General features: G+C 37.0%; 1 protein-coding gene across 1 annotated transcript in view; it reads right to left on the reverse strand.

Moving 5' to 3' along the window:
* The window catches only part of LOC127943030 (Fc receptor-like protein 5), a 234,102-nt gene that overhangs the window by 68,416 nt on the left and 140,117 nt on the right, over positions 1-25,569 (reverse strand). Inside the window, exons 2-11 of the mRNA XM_052539129.1 lie at positions 9,620-9,738; positions 9,067-9,102; positions 8,209-8,481; positions 8,005-8,136; positions 7,668-7,838; positions 5,157-5,438; positions 3,961-4,203; positions 3,760-3,876; positions 1,076-1,177; positions 757-813 (exon numbers count right to left, since the gene is read on the reverse strand). Coding sequence (XP_052395089.1) covers positions 757-813; positions 1,076-1,177; positions 3,760-3,876; positions 3,961-4,203; positions 5,157-5,438; positions 7,668-7,838; positions 8,005-8,136; positions 8,209-8,481; positions 9,067-9,102; positions 9,620-9,650 — 1,444 coding nt within the window. The 5' untranslated portion in view covers positions 9,651-9,738. The remainder of the gene's footprint in view (positions 1-756; positions 814-1,075; positions 1,178-3,759; positions 3,877-3,960; positions 4,204-5,156; positions 5,439-7,667; positions 7,839-8,004; positions 8,137-8,208; positions 8,482-9,066; positions 9,103-9,619; positions 9,739-25,569) is intronic.

Consider the following 25,569-nt stretch of genomic DNA (forward strand, 5'->3'; position numbering starts at 1 on the left):
AAAAGGGACAGAACACACATTAAAACAATTTTTTTATGTTTCTCATTTACTCTTCTCCCAATCCCAAGTAAATGTGTGTATTTCCTTTTGCCAAGGGATGAAGGGATGTGTAATCTGTGTAATAGGAGTGAGTGTGATGCTGTGATGGGACTGGAAGAAACTATAGTCTGCCCGGACCCAGATTCTACTCCACAATAGATGTTTAATCCTGCTCATTTCCCAAAATGGCTTATTGTAGAAAGAAGAAAGTCTATCATTATGTTGTTTCAAGATCATTTGAGATGATCACATCCTGAGTAAATGGTAACCAGTTGTATAATGGGAGTGGGTGTGGGACACCGAGAACCATCTCAGACAATTAGGAGTCAGAACTTCATTAACATACAGAGCACAGCTGTTACAACAGGAGCAACTTCATTTATATTAAGGACAGTAAACTATAACTGTGTAAAATGTTTGAGCTTAGGATGTTAGTGGTTCATTTAGACCCAAGGTCACATGTACTTTGTCTTTGCTGTGTTGTAATAATCATCTTCATTGAGATCTTCAATGTCCTGGTTATTTTTTTCTTACAGTACATCCACTTACAATGTCTACAATGAATAACAGAGAAAAGAATAAGACATTTGTTTTGAATGAATTTGCTCCGCAAATATCCCAGTAAAATATAAGATAGATGTGATGATTTATAAAAGAACTACTGCATTATTAAATGATCAACTTGACATAATTACCTTCTGTAACATCATTAGTTACCTGTGCTTATGTCTTTATTTCTTGTGGCATCAAGAGAGTCATAAATATGAGCAGTTCCTGTAATAAATTAATGTATCATAAGAATTTAAGCCCACAGAAAAATACTGCTTTCATGTTGACACTGATTATAGCTCAAGTCAGATAAATATGTCATGTGCTATTAACATTATAAGTTACATGTGAAATATTTTATGCATTATTGATAATGAAATGAAACTGAATTACATTATATTGCTGTAGAAGAGGGGGAGACTATTTAATAACCTCATCTTGTAAAGACTTATGGTCAAATATTTAAGGTTAATGAGTACAGACTGACCAGACGTGAGTGCTGTATATACGTCTTCACTCTGGTTCTTCTCTGATGTCTGACTGCTGTTCTTCTGTTGACCAACACGAGAGAGAGACTGAGATCTTCCACCTAGACAAACAGAAACTGTTCAGGAAAAATAAGGGGGTCAAAAATGACTTTAATCTCCTATTATGCAAAGAAGAAAAACACTTTTATAAAGTGTTTGAACACAGTTGTGTGGCAGCAGTGTTTTAAAGCAAAGAGGGCTTAATAAAAGAATGGAAGAGAGGATGGGGAAAGGAAATGAAGGGTAGACATTATTTTTCTATACAACCAAACAGTAGAAACAGAAGGGCATGTTTTCCTCGAGTGCAAAAAGTATAAAAATAAAAGCACTTTTTGGAGTTGAAGTGGTTTCTGTTACTTCTTTGTTTTATCATAGTGACAAGCATAGACTGATCTCTGAGACATTTCTTCAGTTTTTCTGTTAAACAGGACTGTATATAAGAGTTTAGTTCAAACTTTGACCTTTGGAGGGCAGTAATATGTCTAGTAGCATCTACACTGCCAGAAAGCTGACACAGTGCTTACTTTTAATTTTCAAAGGAAATGTCCTGGAAATATATCCACAAAAAAAATAATATTAAAGTCCTATATATTTGTGCCAATCATTTTACTTCGGACAGCCTCACAATCGAGGGTCAGTTCAGAGCTGGAGTTGTGTAAAAATTGCTTCTGGAAGAGGATCAATTAGCTAAATCTAACGCTACAATCGTCTCTGTCTGTTTTCAGTGACGCTGACTTCACATCCTACCAGAATTAGCATAAATAGAAGTCCAGCTATATCATTATTTTTTCATCTCTCCATGCTCCCCATCTGTGTATTTCAGAAACACACATTTGTTATGCACAGTAAAATCAGATAACCGATTATAAAACAAGTGTGTTTTCTGTAAAGAGCTTGTAATAATAGTTGTTATTTGCAAAGGCCAGCATTATTATGCCAGGTGTCCTAACTTTTCATCTTACCCCGTCAGATTGTCTAACCAGGGCTCACTTGTGCATGTGCACATCAGTATTGCATCATTCTTTCCTGCTGAACAACCAGTGTTTGGAATAACGCCGTTTAAAATAACGGCGTTAGGTAACAACGTTATTTTTTCAGTAACGGAGTAATCTAACTAATTACTTTTCCCGTCGTTATAACGCCGTTAACATTACTGGAAGATGAATGCGGTGCGTTACTATGCATTGATTTGTTGATTTCGGATGACGATGTAATCCGAACGCACCCCAGGCTCATGGGGCGGTCACACTGCACTTTTCTCTCCATTGACTTCCATTCATATGCATGCGAATGCGTCAGACCGGAAACGCAAGCTTATTTGAAAAATTTCGCATTTCGCTGCATTCCAAAGTTCAAGTTTGGTGAACTCAACTCTGACCTGCGAATTCGCATCACGTGAAGATGTGGGACCAGTAGAAGATCGATACGTCACTGCGTGACCTCTCTGTACAGAATTTCAAAAATGAAGGAAGCGCTATATAACTTTAGCTGTAGCGCAGCGTCCTATTTTATATAATACATATTTAAAAGGTTATAAAAAATAAAATAAAAAAGAATCTGCATGGTTTGTAGTGTCAACCGGAACAGATGATACATTTGAATGAAGACGTTTTATAATTTTTTATCGCAGAGAGTACAATATAATAAGACGCTTTCGACGCCGTCGCAAAAGACACATTACAAGCACATATTAATCCATGTTGTGATAATTGAGGAGAGACCGTTTTATCTTGCTCCCGCCCATATTTGCAGCGGTGTCGGAAATAATTTCGCACGTTTAAAGTCTAGTGTGACCGCGCCTTCACACAGCGAGTGAGGAGGTGGGTTAATAACGAGATAAGCGATTATAATTGGCTAAGGCAGAGTTATGTGTTTCATGGTAGCCACCGGTGTCCATAGTGGCGTCAAACACACACTCACGCACGCGAGATTCGCAGCAGCAACAGCAGCAGAGATGGCGAGTCAGGAGCAATCCGATGAAAGGTTGGCTTTTTCAAGGTAGAGATATAAGCACTACTTCAAATTCATTGCGGTCAAAGGCAAGAACGTGAATGTAATGTGTACATGTAATGTGATACACACGCATCTACAAAGCTAGTGGCCAAAAACACTTTTCTTACAAAGATAATAAGTGGAAGTGCAGGATAAAACTCTTGCTGTCTGTTAACGTGCAATAAATATCGAAAGTTATGTACGAACACCTTTCTTTTCTACTTATTTCAACTGACTTGTGAAAACTGCTAAAAAAAAAAAAAAGATTATTTGACATAAAGCAACATTTTTTTTTTTTTACAGTAACGCAAATAGTTACTTTCCCTGGTAACGAGTTACTTTTATTATAGCGTAATTCAGTTACTAACTCAGTTACTTTTTTGGAACAAGTAGTGAGTAACTATAACTAATTACTTTTTTGAAGTAACGTTCCCAACAGTGTGAACAACACATAATTACTGTAATTGCATTACTGTAAGGGTACTGTAGGTGTAGGCTTTAATAAAGCAGAATCTGATGGGTAGCATTTTTTTGTTGTCACATTATGTTACCTACTGTTTCAATTGGAGCACAAATCATCAGAACAGGATATTGAAACACTAGCTCAATATTTAATTGGCTTTAATAATACTTAATCTGGCAGAAGATGAACCTTTGTTGTTTCTGTAGCGCCACAGCAGGACCAAGATGACAATGATCAAAACTGTGAGTCCAGCAGTCACTCCAACTATCACAGGATTGAGATCAGATCCTGATGTTCTGGAGGAAGCTGAGATCAACACATTGTACAGTCATATTAGTGCTGTATATTACACAGAAACATTTCAATAGTGTTTACAGTTCCTACTCTCACCTGTGACTGAGATCCAGCTCTTCGGTGACTCTCCTCTCTCTCTGTGTTTGCAGGAGTAGAAACCCTCGTGTGACTTTGAGACATTAGAGAGGATCATCTCTGTAGTTTGACTCTGGATGAGTGTCCCATCTTTATAGAAATCAGCTCTGAGGTTTGTTGGGGATAAATAATGATATAAACAGCGTAGAGTCATTTTCTCTCCTTCAGTCACAGGATGAACAGGACTCTCCAGAATCACACCAACTACAGAAACAGAGCAAATATCAGCTGATGAATAGTAAGAATCAGTGTGGTGACAACAACAACAATAATAATAATAATAACAACAACAACAATAATAATAATAATAATAATAATTCATTTTCTTTAGAGCTGCCATTCAAAACAAGAACAACTTACAAATGACAACAATCATAAATTAAAAGGAGTAATACAATCAAAGCAACATCTATTCAACATTAAAATAATCCACAAAATAAAATTAATCAGGAAAAGATCATTTAACCCTTGTATGGTGCTTGGGTCTGTGGGACCCGTTTTCACTTTTTTATCAAAAGACAAATTATACTATTAATTATTTTTTTCAAATTCAGACTCATTGGCCTTGGATCAAGACACACTGTACACACACCACCAGACCCACAAACACTGGCTGAGTAACAAAAATATGAAGATTTGAAAAGTAAGAAAATAATAACTATCACAAGCACTGTGTGGAAGAGATTTCCAGAGTCGAGGAGCAGCACAGGAGGAAATGAACAGCAGGAATAACAAGAGAAACAGACGAGGAAGATCTAATAGTGTGTGCACACCAAAAGTTAATTTAGTTATTTGCAAGAGTCAATTACACACAAAGTCAAAGCAAAGATGAGAATAGATGCAAATTTTCTTAGTGGAGTGGGGAGGGGGGGGGGGGGGGTTATGAAATACATGTAAACAAATAAACATTTATTTTAGTTTAAATGACAAGAGGGTAAATGACCAACAAGGGCTCCATGATTCTGGATAAACTGAGGAACACAATCATTTTTATTTTTTTAATGACAAAACTTAATACTCAAAGGGTTAATAGTCTTGTAGACTCGTTGATATTTAGGAATAAGATTGTGTGGGTGAATGAATTGAGATCACAATCTGTCTATTTATATCTGAATCATTAAATAAGTGCTTTGTGAACTGAATAAACACAGACTCACGGTGTACAGTGATATTAACAGGATGAGTTTTCTCTCCAGATTCAGACTCACACCAGTACACTCCAGTGTCTTCTGTGCTGGTGGAGCTGATTGTACATGTGGATCCTGCTTGTGTTCCCCACACTGATGATGAACAATCTTCCAGCCCCAATCTGTCTGTGTATCTTCTCATTCTCCATCCAGTAGAGTTACTCTGCTCCTCACAGCTCAGAGAGAGAGAGACAGATGAGAAGTGTTGAGTTCTGCTGGGACTGACGATCAGAGAGACTGGAGGAGAAACACCTGAGAAGACAATTACAACTACACTTCAGAAATCAACTCAAGACACTTTTATTGATCTAACACTTCACACAACCTAAATTGATTCAAAGCAGCTTTTCAGAAAAAAAAAAAAAAAAAAAAAAAACATTAAAGTTGTAATATCTGAAATCCATAAGTCATCACTGAGTATTTCTTTTTAAAATTCATAATCAAACTTGTATCTTATTATGCCATCAGCCAGGAAGCCGAAGACAACAGTGACAGCCAGCAGAAACCTCCATAAGCTGTTACTAGTCATTTTACTAATAACCTTTCATTTACCTAGAATCAAGGTCTGGTCAATGACGTACAATTTCATAATGAAAACTCTGTTTATTAAATAGATCAGATTATACATTTAATTATGTTCCCTCAAGTTCACTTGTGTAAGTAACACTTTTGTGGCACGGTAGTTATATTTTAATTTTTCATGACAATTTTAGATAATGCTTTAGATTCAACACCCAAAGAACTACGTCAGTAAACAGAATTTACAGTATCATTTTTTCTGAAATTGTAGTGTACCCATTCAGCCCCTCTGTGCAGGTATAAGAGAACAATATGCTAAGTTTGGGGAATAAAAGGGGAACAGGGTTGACTTAGATTTAGAACAAGTGTATATTTATACAGTAATTACAGAGAAAATTTATTTTATTTATTATTATTATTATTTATTCTATTTTTTTTTTTACTATGACAAAGCACAATTTACATCCACTGAAATATAAATGTTGTATGTATTTTTCTGCGAACAGCTGGAAAGAGGTGAGCTTGTTTTAAACTGAACCTTGATGATATATCATACACAGTTATTTGGTGATAGTTGTGTTATGAAGCTGCTCGTGTGAAGTTGCTGAGATCGGTGAATAAGCTTTCATGAGGTAAGTAGACTCGTGAATTATAAATCATAGCAGAAACTCATAAACTCATTTCACTACATGTCCAGTTTTATTCAGTCTCCATCATGTCTCCTTTAATAATAGAATGGTTAAAAATGACAATAATAAAATATCAATATAAAATTATAAAAAAGAATATTGTCTTTCTAAATCGATATCAAACATAAGATTGTTGTTTAGGCCTTACATATCATGTAATATTAGAATAGGTTTCAAAATACTTACTGTATAAATGATGAGTAATATTACAGGTTGTTACTCCTTTATTCCCCAAACATCACGTATTATTCCTCTATACCTACACTGAGTTACTGAATAGGTTCACTATAATTACACAAACTCACACTGTAACTTCAGTTTACTTACGCAGTTCTTTGCAGGTTGTATATCTCGTTGTTAGTCCCTTATTCCCCAAATATTGTTCCCTTATACATACACATATGCTCTTTATAGATACACTACTATTACAGAATCACCATAAATACAGTACACTTACGTAGTTCAGACAGGAACCACTTTGGCAAGTTTACTTGAGTTTATTGAACACAATTTATCTTTGGCGGTATGGTTCCTTATGGGGCTTCTTACTCCCAGAATAATTGACATACTAGAGTTTTACCATTAACCCCCCGGGACCATGAATTTTAGAAATACATAACAATTAAGTCTTTAAAGCAAACAGTGATAATCATGTGGATGTGGCAGTGATACGTCTATCCTGTAGCCTGTTTATGAAGATGGGTAACACGCAGCGGTGTGGTCCATACCAGCTAAGATTTTTTGGAAGCCTTAGTGATCTGAAACAAAGAAGACTACAGCCAGAAGGTGCGCAGTAATGTGCTCATGCTCATAATGGGGAGGGAGGGAGGGTTGCGAGCCGTTGAGCATACTTACAGAGCAGTAGTGGCACGTATATATATGTCCCGTGTCTAATAGGAGAGAGGTGGTGATTGGAGCGATTTGACAGCTGACCGCATCAGCTGTTCACAGACTTGCCTCCGTGGCCTGACTGAACTAACGCTGCGCTCGATTTCTTAGCGTAGTTCTAATCTAAAGGGTTACCTGATTTTAGGTATTAGATTTAAACATTTTACATTTTTTGCAGCTGACCCATGAATCAAGGTTGTGTTGGTTAGTTTGGTCTGTTTAGACTCTGCTTGTAGATACAGTATCTACACCTGACAGCAGAAGCATCTTTCTCCATTGACACCATTAAAATGTAGCTGTATATTATGAAAGGAAAACATTTCAAGACAAGCTCTAAAAATATCTCCAGAGTGTCTCATTCATTCTGTGTTCAGTCTGAACTCACCAGTGACCCACAGTAGCTGTGTGTTGCTGTAGGTTGAGTTATATGCTGGTTTTCCTCTCTCTGCTGAACACACATAAACTCCTGTGTGTTTTAGATCAGCAGAACTGACAGTGTAGTGTCCTCCAGCTCCTCTGCTGCTGTCTGAGAGACGATTATAATGATTGCTGTTGTCTGTATGAAGTGAAAATGTGCAGTTACCTCAAGAAATGAAAGTCGTATAAATGACCGTTGTTGGTATAATAAGAGTATTCAGAATGATTCAATATTTTTAATCTCTCTGTTTTTTTATGAAGCCAGTTTATTCAGATGTTACTACATGAATCTCATGATATCTTACCTGATGAGACAGTTTGAGTGAACCAGCTGAATGTCCAGCCTGTAGAGGAACCATTAACCTGACAGATCAGAGTCACTGAATCTCCTTCAGTCAACCACTTCTGTGGAGAAACACTTAACACTGCTCTGGGAACTGAAGATGAGAAATCACTCATTAATAACATGTTAAACTTGTGTGTGTATGTGAAGAGATGATCAATCTCACCTGATACTGTCAGTGTAACTTTATCACTGAGGAGTGATGTTCGTGATCTGTCTCTCTCTGATCCATAACAGAAGTATTCACCTGCATCAGACTCAGTAACAGAACTGAATGTGTGTTCCTGTAGTTTACTGGAAGCATAGCCTGAAGTGTCTTTATACCAGACGTACAGCCAGTTAGTGACTCCTTCACTATATACATCACATCTGAGAGTGACTGTCTCTCCTCTGAACACATGTTGAGCAGGTTTGATGCTCACTGTGGCTTTTGGTTTTTCTGTACAATGACAACAATTCACAATAAAAATAACATACTGCTTTTACTGTGTGAACAGTTACTTGAGTCTAAAACACACATAACTCAGATGAGACTGAAGTGTTGTTCTCTATGGCTGTTATAGTCATTTCGTCCCCTTGCAATTATAAGGTTCTATCTGACATGTTTGTCAAAATTTAGTTATTTACATATTCTTATTCTGCGACAATTTATTTACATTATGTGATGTTTTATTTTAAGTTGTGTACATTTTGGTATTTTTTATTGAAAAAACAAAAAGGTTCTATCTACTGAAGTCTATAACTAAAACTACTCAGAACGCAGATAGAACCTTATAATTCCAAGGGGACGATTTATGAAAGATCTGTCAATATACAATCATTGAGGATTTGGAAACATGAGTTGTGAAAGTTTTGTCTCTCACTGTTTAGATTTTGATTTTACAGTATATAAGAAACATATCTGCTGCTTTTGAGACTGATAATTCAACTTGTTAAAAGGATGCATTTATAATCATGATAACATGATAACAATTACTGTAGAATCAGTCATATGTCATGAAATATATGAATCAAATCGACTCACCTTCAGTATGTTGAGAGAAGATGTTTGAGATCAGCACTAAAAACACAGAGATACCTCATTACAATGTGAACATTGAGCTGGTAATTATAAAGATAAACTGAGTCTGTATATGTGTCTAGATAAACATGAAATCATCTGACTGGTATTTCATAGATTTGATCACAGCAGAGAAGTGTTTAGGGAACTTCACTCCAACAGTCTGATCACGAGCAGAAGAATAAAGACAAACTCTTACTAACGGTGAACTAGTGAATATTACAACAACAGCAACAATAACTGCAAAACAAACCAACAGAACTGATTCAACAGCATTACACATCACAAAACTGAATCACTGAGCAAACACACTGATCTACAACACAACAGAGAGCATTTCTCTTTCACAAACAGCACTAACTGCACACTTCCTCTCTCAAACTCATCTTTCACTCATATTTGAGTTTAGTGAATACATCATATATCATGAACTGCAGCTGGATTTGAAACTTATGTATAACTTTACATCATATAATAACTATTCCACTGAAACACATTAAGAGAGAATAATACTCACAGAGCAGAAGAGGAAGTGGACTGAGCTCCATACTGACTGAATGATGTCAGACGCTTAAAGACACAGAGTGTGTTAAAGACTCAAGACTTCCTCAAACCTGTGGTCAGATCTTTAGAAACCTCAGACAGATTAAAGACACACAAGTGTACCTCATGTGTTACAGAAGATTGTTTGATAATGTTGATAATCTTGTTTTCACAAAATGTCACACTGACTAACATGCAAGTTTTCTACAGAAATGTTGTCATGATCCTTTCAGTATTAAACTGAACAGTATTTATTTGCTAATATGAAAAGTTGTATTCTAGTGTGTTTAATGAACAAGGGAAATGGAGCTATATATTGATCGCTCTTTTTAAATAGTGGTATTAGCTGGATTTATACTACGAGGATGTTAAATGCTTGAATCTGATTGGCTGAGGCAAGTTCTGAAGTGTCCAATTATCTTCTGTGAAACACACAGTGAATGTAGTTCCAGGTGGATTTAAAAATCTCTCCCGTCCAACTCCCACAAAAATAAAAAGCGTCCCAATCCCGGAAGAATGACCCCTGACAGGAATCTGTCAGTTACAGTAAAAAAAGATAAAAAAAAATACACTATTCTACTTTAGTTCCAAAATGTGGTATTTTGCTATTTTATTGAACAAAAAGCCATCTTATACATTGCACATTATGCATTGCACAAATATTACATTTCATGCAAATCATCCATGCTAACACACACGTTATCTACTTTATCTTTTTTTGTGAAAGTAGACATTTCACTCTCTATAGATTTATTTTTCATAAACACAATTTCAAATTATCTTGCTCTAGTTCACATGACCGAAATCTTGTTTGCTTTAATTATTTTACAGAAGCACAACGTTTCTTTGTTATTCTGAATGCACACAAATAAACAGTCTCAACAGATTCAAAAGATTTATTACTTTTATTTGTATGACCAAAAATATTTTAAGAGCAAGTGAGAGGTGCCTCCATCTTCGAGCGCCGCTGTTCAGTTTCCACACACACTTCAATAGCACACATTTCTGTTGGTTAACATTAGATTGAGCGACCATGTAAAGTTATTACATCTTTTAGATGAAAAGCTATATTTGAGGTCTAAGAATGATAAGTGGGCTTTTGGACGTCCTGCCCGATGTACGCTACTGTATGACATAGACCAGCCAATAATAATCTGTCCATCACGTGAACATCATTCACACCAAAGCTAACAAACAGAAGAACATAAAGAGACAGGGCAATTAAAATTGAGTTCAAAATTAAAGGGACAATAAGTAGGAATTACTCCCATCTAGTGGTGAAATTGTATTTTGCATTCAAACTAATTTTGCTCTCCAGCGCCTGGCTTTTTCAAATGTGCGTTGCATCTACGGTAGGCGATATGTACCAAAAAGCTTGACAGGATGTCTTCTAATAGCACTTCATCGAGTTTTCCTTCAGGTGAACAGGTGTGTTATTTCAAACAAACTGCAACATGACAACTAACAAACGAATGTTACAGTATGAATTACTGACTGTGGAAAACATGAAATATTGTAATTAGTAGTTATGTCTAATTTATTCGTTATATTTTCTGAATTATATGCATTGTTAGATATAAAAAAAATATTATAATATAGATTGTAACACTGACTTACCTGTCAAGAAGAAAACTGGCCACTTCAGCGTCTCTTTTGAAATCTTTATCAAGCATTAGCTCTTTCCACCTAGAAAAAGCTTCCCCGACATTAACTCTTGTTTTCTGTAATCTACGGTCACGTTTCCTTTTACGTTCTATTTTTGACTGTTTTGGCGACGATGTTTTCTTCTCCTGTGGCGCGGCATATGTATGGTCCATAATAAGAATGCAATCCAGACTTTTAAACTTGCCGGTGCAGTTTCAAGCGCCTCTCACTGCTCTGCACCTGGGTTTCTGGCTCTGACCGAAAACGCGCTGTGGAAACGCGTTGGCTTAGTACTTTTTGTCCCTCTCTGCTATTATAGTTTGGCAAGATGGCGGAACAACATGGAAGCCTCCGTCGACCTACCCGTCCCATGTATATAAAGATAATAAATTCTTCATTTACAAGGATTAGTTTAAACATTGGCATAGGTATTTGTACACCATTGAGGGCATATTTATGAATAAAAATATTGATTTTAGATAATAAAATACCTAAAAAGTTACTTATTGTCCCTTTAAAATAAAGTTTAGAGATTATTTATTTAGAAGATAAGCTATATTTGTGTATAAAGTTGGGGATCAAAGTGTTATTACGATTCCCTGTCCTGCTCTCTCCAGCTGACATTTCCTGGGCCGTCCTAATCCTGTGATTAATATTGATTTTGTTTCCAATCCTGCGTGATTCCTGTGACCCGTGAGAGTCACGAAAACATGTCAGCCTCTAGTTCCAGGCAGCTCTCCTGACCACTTTACAGTTACATATCACTTACACAGTTAACAGTAATAATGGTCACGCAGTTTGCACAAAAAGGCATCAGCACTGTCCTGATGATTTTATCAGTAAACCTTTATAGTCTAGCAACTTAAAGGCTAACTTTACACATGAAATTTCTCACCAGCGAGGAGACAGAGCTGTTTAGAGATGCACAGAGGTAGACTAATTCACACAAGCTCTCTCTCTCTCTTTCTTTCTCTCTGTGTATGTCTGTCTCTCTCGCTCTCTTTCTAATGACTTCATTAATAACTGCATTAGAATGCTATCAACAGCTCAAGCCTCCGTTACCAGCTTTAAAATAACATGCTGAAACTAGCACAGGATGCGTTGGATGAGATGCGGAAGAAATAATCCTACTCACATTAGCGATTTAAGTATAAAAACCTAATAAAAAACCTGAATAAATCATCTGCCAATTATCTGTAGTCAATTATTCCTTACTTATGTATTTACATGGCAATAAAGTGAACAACAACAGCTTCCTCCCTCAGTGGTTAGTGTGGAAGAGCTGAAACAGAACAAACCAAACCACAAATATGATCTTAACATCAACCTATTTCTATTCTGTCAGGCCTCTGACACAGATATATTTATACGTGTGAACACAGTTTAATATTCATACACCAAGGCCAGGGATGAGCATTAAAACTAATTTAATGATTATTTATTTCAATCTTAATGAATCCACCTTCACAGACAGTTCACTATAGATCTCCTGAGGAACAGTTCCACTCATTCTCTGCTATAGGAGAGGAAGAAATGTGTGAATCTTTTAAATCATCTTAATCAACATCATGTATGTTAGACTTAGACCCTAAACCAGCCTCTTGTAAAAAAAAAAAAAAAAAAAAAAAAACAGAGTTACAGATGACCTGCTCTCTCTGTTAGTGTTACTTTCTCATTAGACTACTGCACTATCATGGTTGCTAGGAAACTTTGTTTTATTTACTGTGTTTTTACTTTTTGTGTTACTGCTAATAATTAACGCTTAGCTAAATTTAAAGGGTTCATCCAAAACTGAAAATTATGTCATTAATGACTCACCCTCATGTTGTTTCAAACCCGTAAAACCTCTGTTTCTCTTTGGAACACAGTTTAAGATATTTTAGATTTAGTCCGAGAGCTCTCAGTCCCTCCACTGAAACTGTGTACAGTACAGACCGGAAGAGAAGACAATGCTGAATAAAGTTGAAGTTTTTGCTATTTTTGGACCAAAATGTATTTTTGATGCTTCAACAAAATTCTAACTGACCCTCTGATGTTACATGGACTACTTTGATGGTGTTTTTCTTACCTTTCTGGACATGGACAGTAGACCGTACACACAGTTTTCGTCGCTGCTTGGAAACTTTGTTTCATTTTCTGTGTTTTTTACCGAGGTAAATACATGCTGAAGTGGCACTTGTTTTTGCTTTTGCCTATCACAGGACTCCCCAGTTTTGATCTGCTAAATAGTGAGGTGTGGTCAGCTGACTTCAATAATAATAACAGGTACAAATATAAAAGTGGTAGTTTCACAGTGGCAGCTGTCGTGGCAGCCCTCGCATAAAGACCGACGAGTAAAACCATCGACTCTATCTGCGTGACTCAACCAAGCAAGGACACCGACAAGGCGTATTGCTATTCTCCCATTTCTTTACTTTTTGTATAGCTTGTTCTCAAATACTTATTTAGGTCACTTGTACTCACTATGTGCTTTCAGATCTCTACTATCACTGTGAACACTCAGAGAGCACACACTGTACGTTGAAGGCAGGTGTATCCCAAAAATCTACGGCCTGTCCTCTACTATGACACTCTCTATTCCAGTTGGTCTCTGGAACTGCCAGTCTGCAGTTAACAAACCAGATTTCGTTTATTCTATTGCTATTCATTCCTGTCTCATCCTCATGGCCCTAACTGAGACTTGGATCAAACCTGAAGATACTGCAACTCTCGCAGCCCTCTCCACTAATTTCACTTGTTCCTACACCCCTCGTACGACTGGGAGGTGTAGAGGTGTAGAGGAATCACATGCCATTACTGTAACCCACCATGTTAAAATCCACTTTGTGGTCATTTATCATTCCCTAGGAAATTTCCTGAAGGACTTGGATGTGTTACTGTCAAACTTTCCTGAGGATAGTACTCCTCAGGTACTGCTTGGCTAGATAAACCAGAGGCTGCTGGCTATAACACTCACCTTGTTTGATCTCAAGCAAGCATCTACTACAGTGACTCACAAATCAGGTAACAAACTGGACTTCATCTATGCATGCTGTTGCTGCATGGACAACTCTTCAGTTGCTCCACTGCACACCTCAGACCACTTCCTCATTACTGCTTACCTCGCACTTACTCCTGAAGCAGCTCACTCTCCAACGCTGGTCACCTTTTGACGGAACCTACACTCACTCTCTCCACATCGCCTATCATTTATGGTTTCATCCTCACTTCCTTCACCCTCTCAGTTTTCAGCTCTGGACACAAACAGTGCTACTCACACTCTTTGCTCCACTCTAACATCTTGCATGGACAACTTTTGCCCACTGTCTTGTAGACCAGCACGCACCACCCCATCAGCCCCCTGGCTGTCCGATGCTCTCCGTGAACACTGCTCTAAACTCAGGGCTGCAGAGAGGAAATGGCGGAAATCAAAAAACTTTACTGACCTAAGTATGTATCAGTCTCTCCTCTCCTTAAGAAACCATCTCTAAATTCAGCACTTCTTGAAAATTACAGACCGGTATCCCTTCTTCCATTCATTAAAAAAACACTTGAGTGAGTTGTGTTAAACCAGCTTTCTATGTTTCTTGTACAGAACAACCCCCTGGACAGCAACCAATCTGGCTTCAAAAGTGGCCACTCAACTGAGACTGCTCTGCTCTCGGTTACTGAATCCCTGTGACTAGCAAGAGCAGCTTCAAAATCCTGGGTATTCATCTTACTGGACCTTTCTGCTGCTTTTGACACTGTTAATCACCAGATTCTCCTGTCTACCCTCAGAAAGATGGGCATCTCTGGAACCACGCTCCTGTGGGTGAAGTCCTAACTCTCCGATACATCCTTCAGCGTGTCTTGGAGGGGTGAAGTTTCAAGTCAAAACAACTTACTACTGGGGTTCCTCAAGGCTCAGTTCTTGGACCACTTCTCTTTTTCATCTACATGACGCCATTAGGATCTGTCATTCAGAAACATGGCTTTTCTTATCACTGCTACGCTGATGACACCCAACTCTACTTCTCATTCCAACCAGATGACCCGACGGTAGCTGCTCACATTTCAGCCTGTCTGAGTGACATTTCTAGCTGGATGAATGACCATAACCTTCAGCTCAACCTTACTAAGACAGAAGCTAACTCATCATTTCATCAGAATTACTCTATACAGCTGGGTTCATCAACCATAACTCCTTCCAGGACAGCCAGAAATCTAGGAATTGCGATGGATCATCAGTTAAGCTTCACAGACCACATTGCTAAAACGACCCGGTCCTGCAGATTTGCCTTATACAACATTAGGAAGATTAGACCCTTCCTGTCAGAGCAAGCCACCCAACTTCTTGTCCAAGATCTTGTTCTATCTAGACTGGACTATTGTAATGCTCTCCTGGCGGGTACTTCCTGCATGTACTGTCAAGCCTCTGCAATTGATCCAGAATGCAGCAGCGAGGGTTGTCTTCAATGAGCCAAAAGAAGCTCATGTTACTCCTCTCCTCATCAGGTCACACTGGCTACCAGTAGCTGCTCGCATCAAATTCAAGGTACTGATGCTTGCCTACAAGACGACCACTGGCATGGTACCATTATACCTAAACTCACTAGTTCAAATGTATGCACCCTCCATAAGCTTGCGTTCTGCAAATGAACGACGCCTTGTGGTGCCATCCCAAAGAAGTTCAAAATCACTCTCACAGACCTTTTCCTGGACTGTGCCCAGCTGGTGGAATGACCTCAATTTGAACAGTCTTTAATCATTTTCAAAAAACTACTATTGTCCTCAAACCTTCATTACTCTGTTTATGTGGTAAGTAAACTTTCATGTACTGGCTATCGTTAGCAAGCGGCTAACCTTTTAGTGGCTCCATAGAATGCGTTATTTGTTTCACACTTCAGGCGACAGTGCAGACTACACTGGTCACTGAATGTTTCACACTGTTGATTGTGTAGCGATGTAGTCGGGAAAATCTGAAGAAAGATATAGCTGACATCAGACAAGCATTAATATTTAACTGAGAGAATGATGTGAAATGATGAATGATGAAATAGTTTGCATCAAGACGCATTACTAAGAAATTCTAGCTGATGGTGTCAAGATGGTAGATCAACCACATGCAATGTGAGAAGCTCATTTTTTGTGGTTTTAAGATCTTGTTTTGTTAGTGCTTCTTGCAGAATGATAAATGCCAGTAAAACTAAACACATAATAAGTTTAATTTAATTTAAATGTCAGTATCACCATCGCTCATATTTGGTTAATACCTAGGGCTGTTTTTTTTTTTGTTTTTTTGTTTTTTTGCTACTTTCACCTAAATTTTTCAAATTCAAATGTTAACCCTACACAGAATGGAGGAAATAATTGAATAGGAGACATTTTTTTCTTAAAGAAAACCATTTGATTTTTAAAATATAAGTGTTATTCTTAATGAATAACATTTTATACATTTCAAATGTTACAATAAACACACACACACACACACACACACACACAAACAAGACATAGGCACTTTTTTTTTGATGAATAAAGTCTCTTATTCAGGTTTACAGTCCAGTTTACTTTGTTTGATGCCACTACATTCTTCGAAATCATTAGGCAGAAATGTGTGTGTGTGTGGGACAAATACATTTCTAAGCTTAATTTAACTGCTTTAAGTATCATAAAAATACATACATATTTAAGCTTTCAAATGAACCCATATATGGGCTGTTCCCATATAAGGAAGGCTATGTAAATGAAGCATAAACATTTTTTACATGATTTTGGACCTGTTTGTGGGTCTGCAGTGTTTATAAAGGGTTTTTTCTTATTCCAGTTTTTCTCAGTTGCTTAGACACTAAAATTGATTATTCAAGCCAAATTTCACATACACAAAACACATTTTCCAAAATATTTCTCAGAAACAATTAAAGCTATTTGTGTGTTTCACAACTCTATTCATCATTTGACACCATGTCTTCCTGTTCAGTCGTGTTCACAAACCATTAATGCCACCAACACCTGTAGTTGTCACCATGTTTACGCTAACATGCATCATTTTCACACTGCAGTCAGAACCACAGGATGAGTAAAAAAGAATCACATGGGAATTAATTGGCTATGAATACAACAACAAAAAACAAGAAACAACTCAAGAATTGTTTAAAATTGCATATAACTGCACACTAACTGTAATAATTGATGTTGATTACAGTAGCATTTTGTTCCAAAGAGCAAAATATTTAATGCTTGACATGCAAAACCTTACGAAAGGTCAAGGTTCATTTGCTTTTACTGTGACACTGTGAAAATGTTTTACTTTGGCCTGTTGCGATAAATAAATAACCATCTAGGAGCAATTATTTGATCTAACCTCGGGTTACTTCAGACAAACGTGATTATTGTGCTTTTATTTACAACACAACACAAGAGGGAGTCATACACCAAAAGAAACATTAGAGCACCAGTTTGGTTTTCATGCACTACAGTATATAGCTTATATCATCTGAAGTCATTACATATCTTAATGTGATGGACAGAATTGTATTTAAATTGTTAAATTTAAGTTTACAGAAATTACAGCATGTCACATTCGGTAATGAGAGTCACTCTCCAAGATGATGTTTTCCTATTATAATACTTGATGTGTAGATAAAAGTCTGGGGATTTGTATAAAAGTGTAATGTATTCAAGTGTGATACATATATATATATATATATATATATATATATATATATATATACATATATATATATATATATATATATATATATATATATATATATGTATATGTATATATATATATATATATATATATATATATATATATATATATATATATATATATATATATATATATATATATACAATCACAATAATGAAAGTAATTTGGTTTAAAATTATTTTTTTTAATTATAAAAAAAAGTCTGAGTAATCTGTAATAGAGAATCAGATTTCACCAAGGATAGCAAAGGACAATAAAATATAAACACTTACAAAACTATAAAAGTTTGTATTAAATGACTGGCCAAAGTATATCACAGAAGTAAACAAAAGTTCATTATTCAGATTCAAAACGCTGATTTCTATATTACCATTTAAAATAGAAGAAATCACCTTTTGAAAGTAAATGTGTGGTTCTAATAACTATATTGCATTGACTAAAGTGGTTCAGCACAGAGCTTCTGGATTCCATGTCAGAATGCCGGCTCATTATTGGCAAGCTCCTGCGTCAGCTTCATACATATGTGTCGTGCTGCTCACGTTTACAGCGTCTGCCAAAATTGAGCCAGCATTCTGGGGTGGAATCCAAAAGCTCTGCGCTGAGTTTACTACATGAACAGCATAAGAAATGAAAAGAAACTGTTGAACAGTTATAGAAGCGAGATTCTATAATTAGGACATTCCCTTGTTTGCATCACATGTGCTGTCAGTGCAGGACAAGGGAGTTGAGCAGTCATTGGACTATGCTATCCATGGTTTCAACCAGGTCGTATAGACAGCGTCAGTTATTTTAGTAATAGCTGTGGTTGATGTATTTATTAGCTATCTAATGTGGCCCCTTTATTATATCAAACATCTTTTTATTAAAGCAGGTAATTTGACATAAAATTCACTTGTACATTCTAAGAGCTTTTTTATAACCAATTAAAAAAAATAGATAAAATAAAATACAAAAGGTCACTTAAAACTTAAAGTGGTACAACTTTAAAAAGGCAAAACAAAACAAAAAAACACACACACAAAAAAAACCTCACAAGACTGACCACAATCCCCCACAATATCCCAACCCCCTATCCAACCATCTAACCCCTTCCCATTTATCTTCACCCTTCCTTGTAGAGACCTTCACTCTAAAACCATTAACATTGTCACGTATTGTGTGCTAGGATGCAGACTTTTGCATTGAATTTGTAGTTTTTAGGTATGATATGAGGGGTTAATGTGGCCCCTTTTTATGCCCACATTATAAGCCGGCAGTGTATTCCCAAGCACCAACATATTGCTGCATTTTCCCCATATCACACAAGTGTTGCTTATCTGGGTGCATGTGATTATGATGGTGTAGGAGCCGATTTGGCTCGGTGCCAAAAGGTTTTTCAAGCTAGCGCTAGAGCTAGCGCGCTGTAAGAATTAGTGCTTATGCTCTTCTGTGGCTCGATGCGGGCTGGGCCGGACAGTTTTTCCCACATGGCGGGGGTTTTATTGTTCCCCATATGTAATGTCGAGAGACCGACTCGATTAGGGAATGTCTCCCGGTTACTCACGTAACCTTAGTTCCCTGAGAGGAGGGAACGAGACATTACGTAACCTGCCGTGTGGAAAACCTTCCAGCCTCATAACTTTTTTTTTGGCGCCCGCCGTCACCTATATTGGATGGCTGTCAGCCAGTTGGCGCCACTGGCTATTTGTAAGCAAAAGAGTTATTCAATCATAATTTCGAGGAAATTGATTTCCCCATACTTAATGTCTCGTTCCCTCCTCTCAGGGAACTAAGGTTAAGTTAGTAACCGAAGACATTTTCTCGGGAAAGTATGTGAAAGATTGGCGGAGTTACAATTGCATTCCAGGTTTGCCAGGTTTTCTCAAAACTGCCAATTACTAGCCCAATTAAAGGGGTTCCCCTGTAGAATTCACATTCCAAGGGCTAAATATGACATTATGGGGGTCACCTCAACCCACGAACAGGAACAACAGTGTTTTAAAAAAGCCAAATTTCTGTGAAAAAACCGCAGACATGGCAATCCCGGTGCTTTCTGAGCTGTCACGATGGCGCTGCTTGGGTCTCAATCAACAAGATATTTCAACTGTACGCTCACGTGAACCTGCAAGAATTAAGTCTCTCCAGACCCACAGACAGAAACAAGGCTGTCGGTCTCCTTTGGCATCTCACCTCCATCTATTCATCAGTCTACAGCATTATAAGTATCATATTTGTTTTATGCACTTGGGCATTAACTTTATTCTCTGTGAGGTTATATACTCACAGGTTCAAGATAAAGAGCTGGACGTTTCATTCTTATCTAGCAAACTCGCACTGAATAATTAACTGTTGATCAAATTAATGCAAACAATTTTGGAATAACTTGTTTGTAACGAGGCATTTTTAGGCTTCTTTATAAAGGCTACAATCTTTTATACTGAAAGATTGTTGCTTGCATTATTAATTTCTGTAAAAATCTTTTGTTTAGCACACTAAAGGTATTTTTTGTCTTAATCATATGGTTTCATCTTTGAACGCATGGTTTTGGTTGGGCTCCTGGTCTATGTCTCTCACTCATAGCAAACTATGGGCTGGAGGAGCATGTTTAAGGATATTCTGCACATGCTGTCAAACTGTCGTCATCAGAAAACAAATGCATTACAAAGTGGAAGTAAATGTTCAGATTTCAAAGACAAACCATGATTAATTGTTTACATCAAGACTAGCAATGTGTCCTAGCAAGTAAAGTCAATTTGGATTCTATGCGGACTTTAAGCTATAATCAAGGCTTGTTTATTTTGGCATCTACTAGTGTTGGTTCATTCTGTCCCTCATACCTATTGAATTCAGTCTTAGTTTGTTTTCGTGGCAGTTTGTATAACACTACTATGGTCATCAAGTAAGTTTGTCCATTACGGATTATGAAATTCAGCCTCTCTTGGCCTTCACATATCACTGTCTATTGATGTCTTTGCTTAACACTGAGTATCTCTTTTATGGTCCTGCTGATCAGGCTCATTTTCTATTTTGGGGGGAGAATCTTTTTCCTCTGTGGGTTCTGTCAGTTAGATGGAGTTCTATCAAGCGTGCACAGGAGTCTAGACTACAGAATGTTACATATCAATGTATGCACTTAAGGACCCTAATTCTACCTCTATCATTTAACCTAAACTAATGGCCTCTCTTACTCAATTCGGTGTTTAGAATTCCCGTAATCCTCATCTACTGCTATGTACATGGTCATCATCTTATTTCTGTCAAGATTAGACTCTAAATTATTTCACATAAAACCCAAGGTACAGTATAGTACTCTTTGCAAAATACTGGTGGTGGTCCTTCACATATCCTCATGTTAAGTCAGTCACGGTCTTCTCATACAATGGCCTATCATGATCATCTACACCTAAAGCTTTCACTTCTCACAGCCAGTCGGGCCTCACATGGCCTAATTCTTCACATTACCTGCCCTAGAGCAGCTTTTGCTCATTTGTCCTTTTGTGACCTTCAGGTAAGTGACTATTATTATTTACATAACTGTCTATTATTGTCCTTCGCAAAACTGGCCTGTGATGTTTTTCTCTGCCTAGCTAGGCTCTTCTTCGCGGCCATTGTGGCTTTTCTTTTAAGGCATATCGGGCCGTTCCATCTTCTGTGGCCCGTCGGGGCCTTTTCTGTGGCCTATCTGGCTTGGCTCGGTGTTCATCTTCTGTACTCTCTTCACAGCAGTTCAGTCAGAGTACTGTTTGAGTGCATGAATTACTTCAGGATATTGGTTTGTTTTAACTCAGAGGTATTGTCAGCCACATTAATAAAGATAACAGCTTAAGTCATTTGTGGATTAATGCTTATTGGAGATGTGAAACGTTTCAAACGATTGAACTGGTTCAAGTAATTCATTCGCGAACCGGATATTACTAAACTGCAGTGAACGCGCTCACAACAGATCAGAAGAGAAGACAATGCTGAATAAAGTCGTAGTTTTTGATATTTTTGGACCAAATTTAATTTTCAATGCTTCAAAAATTCTTACGGACCCGCTGATGTCACATGGACTACTTTGAAGATGTTTTCTTACCTTTCTGGACATGGATAGTAGACCGTACAAACAGTTTTAATGAAGGGACAGAAGGCTTCTAGGACTAAATCTAAAATATCTTAAACTGTGTTCCCGAAGATGAACGGAGGTCTTACGGGTTTGAAACAAAATGAGGGTGAGTCATAAATTACATAATTTTCCTTTTTGGCTGAACTAACCCTTTAAGAACTACCATAACTAGTCTAGTTTCTTCTATTAAACCATCATGAGCTATTATTTCAGTTTTCCCTATTTTTAATCTGTGTTTATTTAGTTCATGTACTAATTATTGTTCTGTGCTTAATAATCATCTCTATCATTGTCTTCATCTTCCTGTTGTTCTGAAAGATTCCCCTCAGCATGTTGTAAATTAACTTTCTCCACATGTTTTTTTATCTTCATCCATTTTTATTTGTTTTATTGGTATTATATTAAACACGTTTAGCATTTTCTTAAATTGTCTCTGGGTGGAAACCAAATCAACTCAGTATTATTTAAACTGATGTTCTTGTTCATACAGAACTACTCTCACATGTAGGTATTAAAGGACCCCTCTCCTATATACTCTTGTATGTTTGTGGGCTTTACTTTCACTGACCAGGACATCCCCCTCTTGACAGATTTATGGCCCTTAAAATCTTCTTTAAGACTTCTCTAACCTCAGAAAGCATTTACCTCTAACTTACGAGATTCTTACTTATTTTGTGCAAATTCAACCCTTTCTAGGTCTATACAATTTTAGTCTACTCAAGTTTTTATAGGATCTGTTTCACCTATCAAACACTATAATCTCGTGTCTAGAACTTATTGTCTAGGATGAGCAATTGGTCATTGATCCTGGCCAGTAATCAATGATCTATATTCCCCTGACACACTGGGCACCATGTTTTACAGTGCTAATTATACTATGCCTTCAACCTTATTTTATTTATTCTCAGGTAAGGTAATCTGTTCTCTAAGGATTAAAATTTTCATACTTCCAAACGGATCACAGAAGATTTCTTTGTGGTCTGCTCAAGTTTAGAAATCAGAGTCTTTTGGCAGGCAAGCTTCTTAGTTATAGTTAAGCATAAGTTTATTGTATATAATGTTAAATGCGTAACAAACAAAATTTTATTATAAAAAAAAATACAATAATAAAAACAAAGATATATAATTTGCTTAGATGTTTAGAGGCATCAATGTCAAGACCACTGGCACCGGAGAAGCTGTTCCACAGAACCAGTATCTGGTTTCCTCATTTCACTTCAGTCCCTTGTAGACAGCAGGTGGATTCCAGTGTCTTGTGATGTCATGAGGTCTGGATATACCCTAAAGAAGCTCTCTTTAAGAACCTTCCATTTTCACTTATTTCTCCTCTTTCTTCATTGATGCCTCCTGCTCTGAGTCTGCAACACAGCATTCTACAGTAACATCCCTTGTCTTCATTTTTCTTAAGCAAAGGTCTTATTAGTATATGTTTCATTTTTAGCTATAATTTTGCTAATATATGCTATAAATATTTGCTCAATTAATGCTTTAAACAATTATAACAAACATGTGGCTTCTTTCTTAATAAACCACTTTACTAATAAAAATATAATATATGTGGTTACAATATAAAGGTATCACATATAAAGAAAAAGGCAAACTTGCAAAACAACAATTGCATATTGTTCCTCAATAATACATTTCCAAATAATGATACATAACTAATAATATTCAAAATATGCATTGTCTTATTGAAGATACAAATATTTAAAATTACAGTTAAATTACAATAATGAAGCTTACAATTGTTTTCTGAAAACATAAATAGCCTCAGACAAACAAGCAAGCTACAACTGAATTATTTTTTACCATGATTTTTTCCAACTGTTTGTGATTGCTGAATACAGATACAAAAAAAAAAAAAAAAAATCATTTTACAGTTGAGCATAGCTACAAAAAATTATATTCATAATTTCCATTTAATTGTAAGAAATCTCTTCCAGACCTGGAAGTCGTCATTAAATTGTCAGGTGTTTCCAGGTTGTTCATGACTATGGCCCAATCCCAATTATATTTTATACCCCTTCCCCTACCCCTCTGCCTACCCCTTCCCCTTGTGCCTTGAAACAGAGTGTCAAGGGGTAGGGGAGAAAATATTCCCCTAAGGATTGGGACACCACTACTATGCCGTCACACGTCATCATTTGTCGTCTAGCTCTTACAATACACACATATACTGGTGTGCTGGTGTGCATAAGAGCCTTTAATTATCGTTCTGTATTAATGAGCTGCTTACTGACACACACACATTTCGGAAGTCACGCAGATCACACACCCAGGAGAAAATAAACTTGTCAACGCTGCCCCACGACTTTCAGTAAATACAGTTTAAATACTGAATTGCTACATTATATTTTCCAGCAGCGAGAGGATAAAATGGCTTTTTTTAAGTAAACTCACTCTAAAAAGATAAACGCACAGACGCGAATACTCGCAACTTCCATTTCTCTCTCTCTCTCTCTCTCTCTCCCTCTCTCTCTTTCTCTCTCGAATAGGCAATATTTGAGAAAATGGTTTAGCGGTTTCTAATTATTGGGGACATTAGTCTACGGCAGTTATGACCCTGATCAGACATATGCACTGTGGCACTATCATGCAGTCTGTAATGATATGAGGTTAGCAAATATTAGCGATTTTTTGCTAACATTTCTTTGAGTAACATGACCATTAATATGAACTCACAACTGAATGTAACATAAAACAAATTATTACTTTTCGTTAAAATCTTTATTTATGCCGAAAAAGCTTCCATTTATGTGTCTTTTTGTTCGCCGTAGCAGCCATTTTTCCGACATAATTCATACCCCTTCGTTTGAAGTGTGGTCCCGAAAAATCTTCGTTTGAAGGGCTATCTGGCCCTTCCCCTTACCCCTACCCCTCCAACCAAAAGAGAATCGAGACACCCCTACCCCTTCACATGAACGCGTGTAACAGATGGGTAAGGAAAGGGGAAGGGATAAGGGGTAGAATTGGGATTGGGCCTACAGTGTCTGTTGCAAATATATTTAAAATCAAGAAGACACACAAAAAAAGGAAACCTTGTCTCAATCAACAGTCAAATGATGAGCTGCTGCCTCTGCTGGTATCGAACAGAAAAAAAAGAAAAAGAAAAAAAGACGACAACACTGTTCAGTACTAAAAGATCATCTGTTTTAGCCTATGTTTAATGAATACAGCTCATTGCTTTTCAAACATAAAACATGCATAGTCTCAGAACGCACACGAAGAAAACAACTCGTTAACACACACACACACACACAATGTTGATGTTTTTGCAGATGTTTTTCCGGTGTGGGACACCGAGAACCATCTCAGACAATTAGGAGTCAGAACATCATTAACATACAGAGCGCAGCTGTTACAACAGGAGCAACTTCATTTATATTAAGGACAGTAAACTATAACTGTATACAATGTTTGAGCTTTGGATGTTCAAGGTCAATTTTGACTCTGTTGAGCCCAAGCTTCTACATGTACTTTGTCTTTGCTGTGTTGTAATAATCATCTTCATTGAGATCATCAA

The sequence above is a fragment of the Carassius gibelio genome, chromosome A22 (assembly GCF_023724105.1).
Source record: "Carassius gibelio isolate Cgi1373 ecotype wild population from Czech Republic chromosome A22, carGib1.2-hapl.c, whole genome shotgun sequence".
In the NCBI taxonomy this organism is placed as follows: Eukaryota; Metazoa; Chordata; class Actinopteri; order Cypriniformes; family Cyprinidae; genus Carassius; species Carassius gibelio.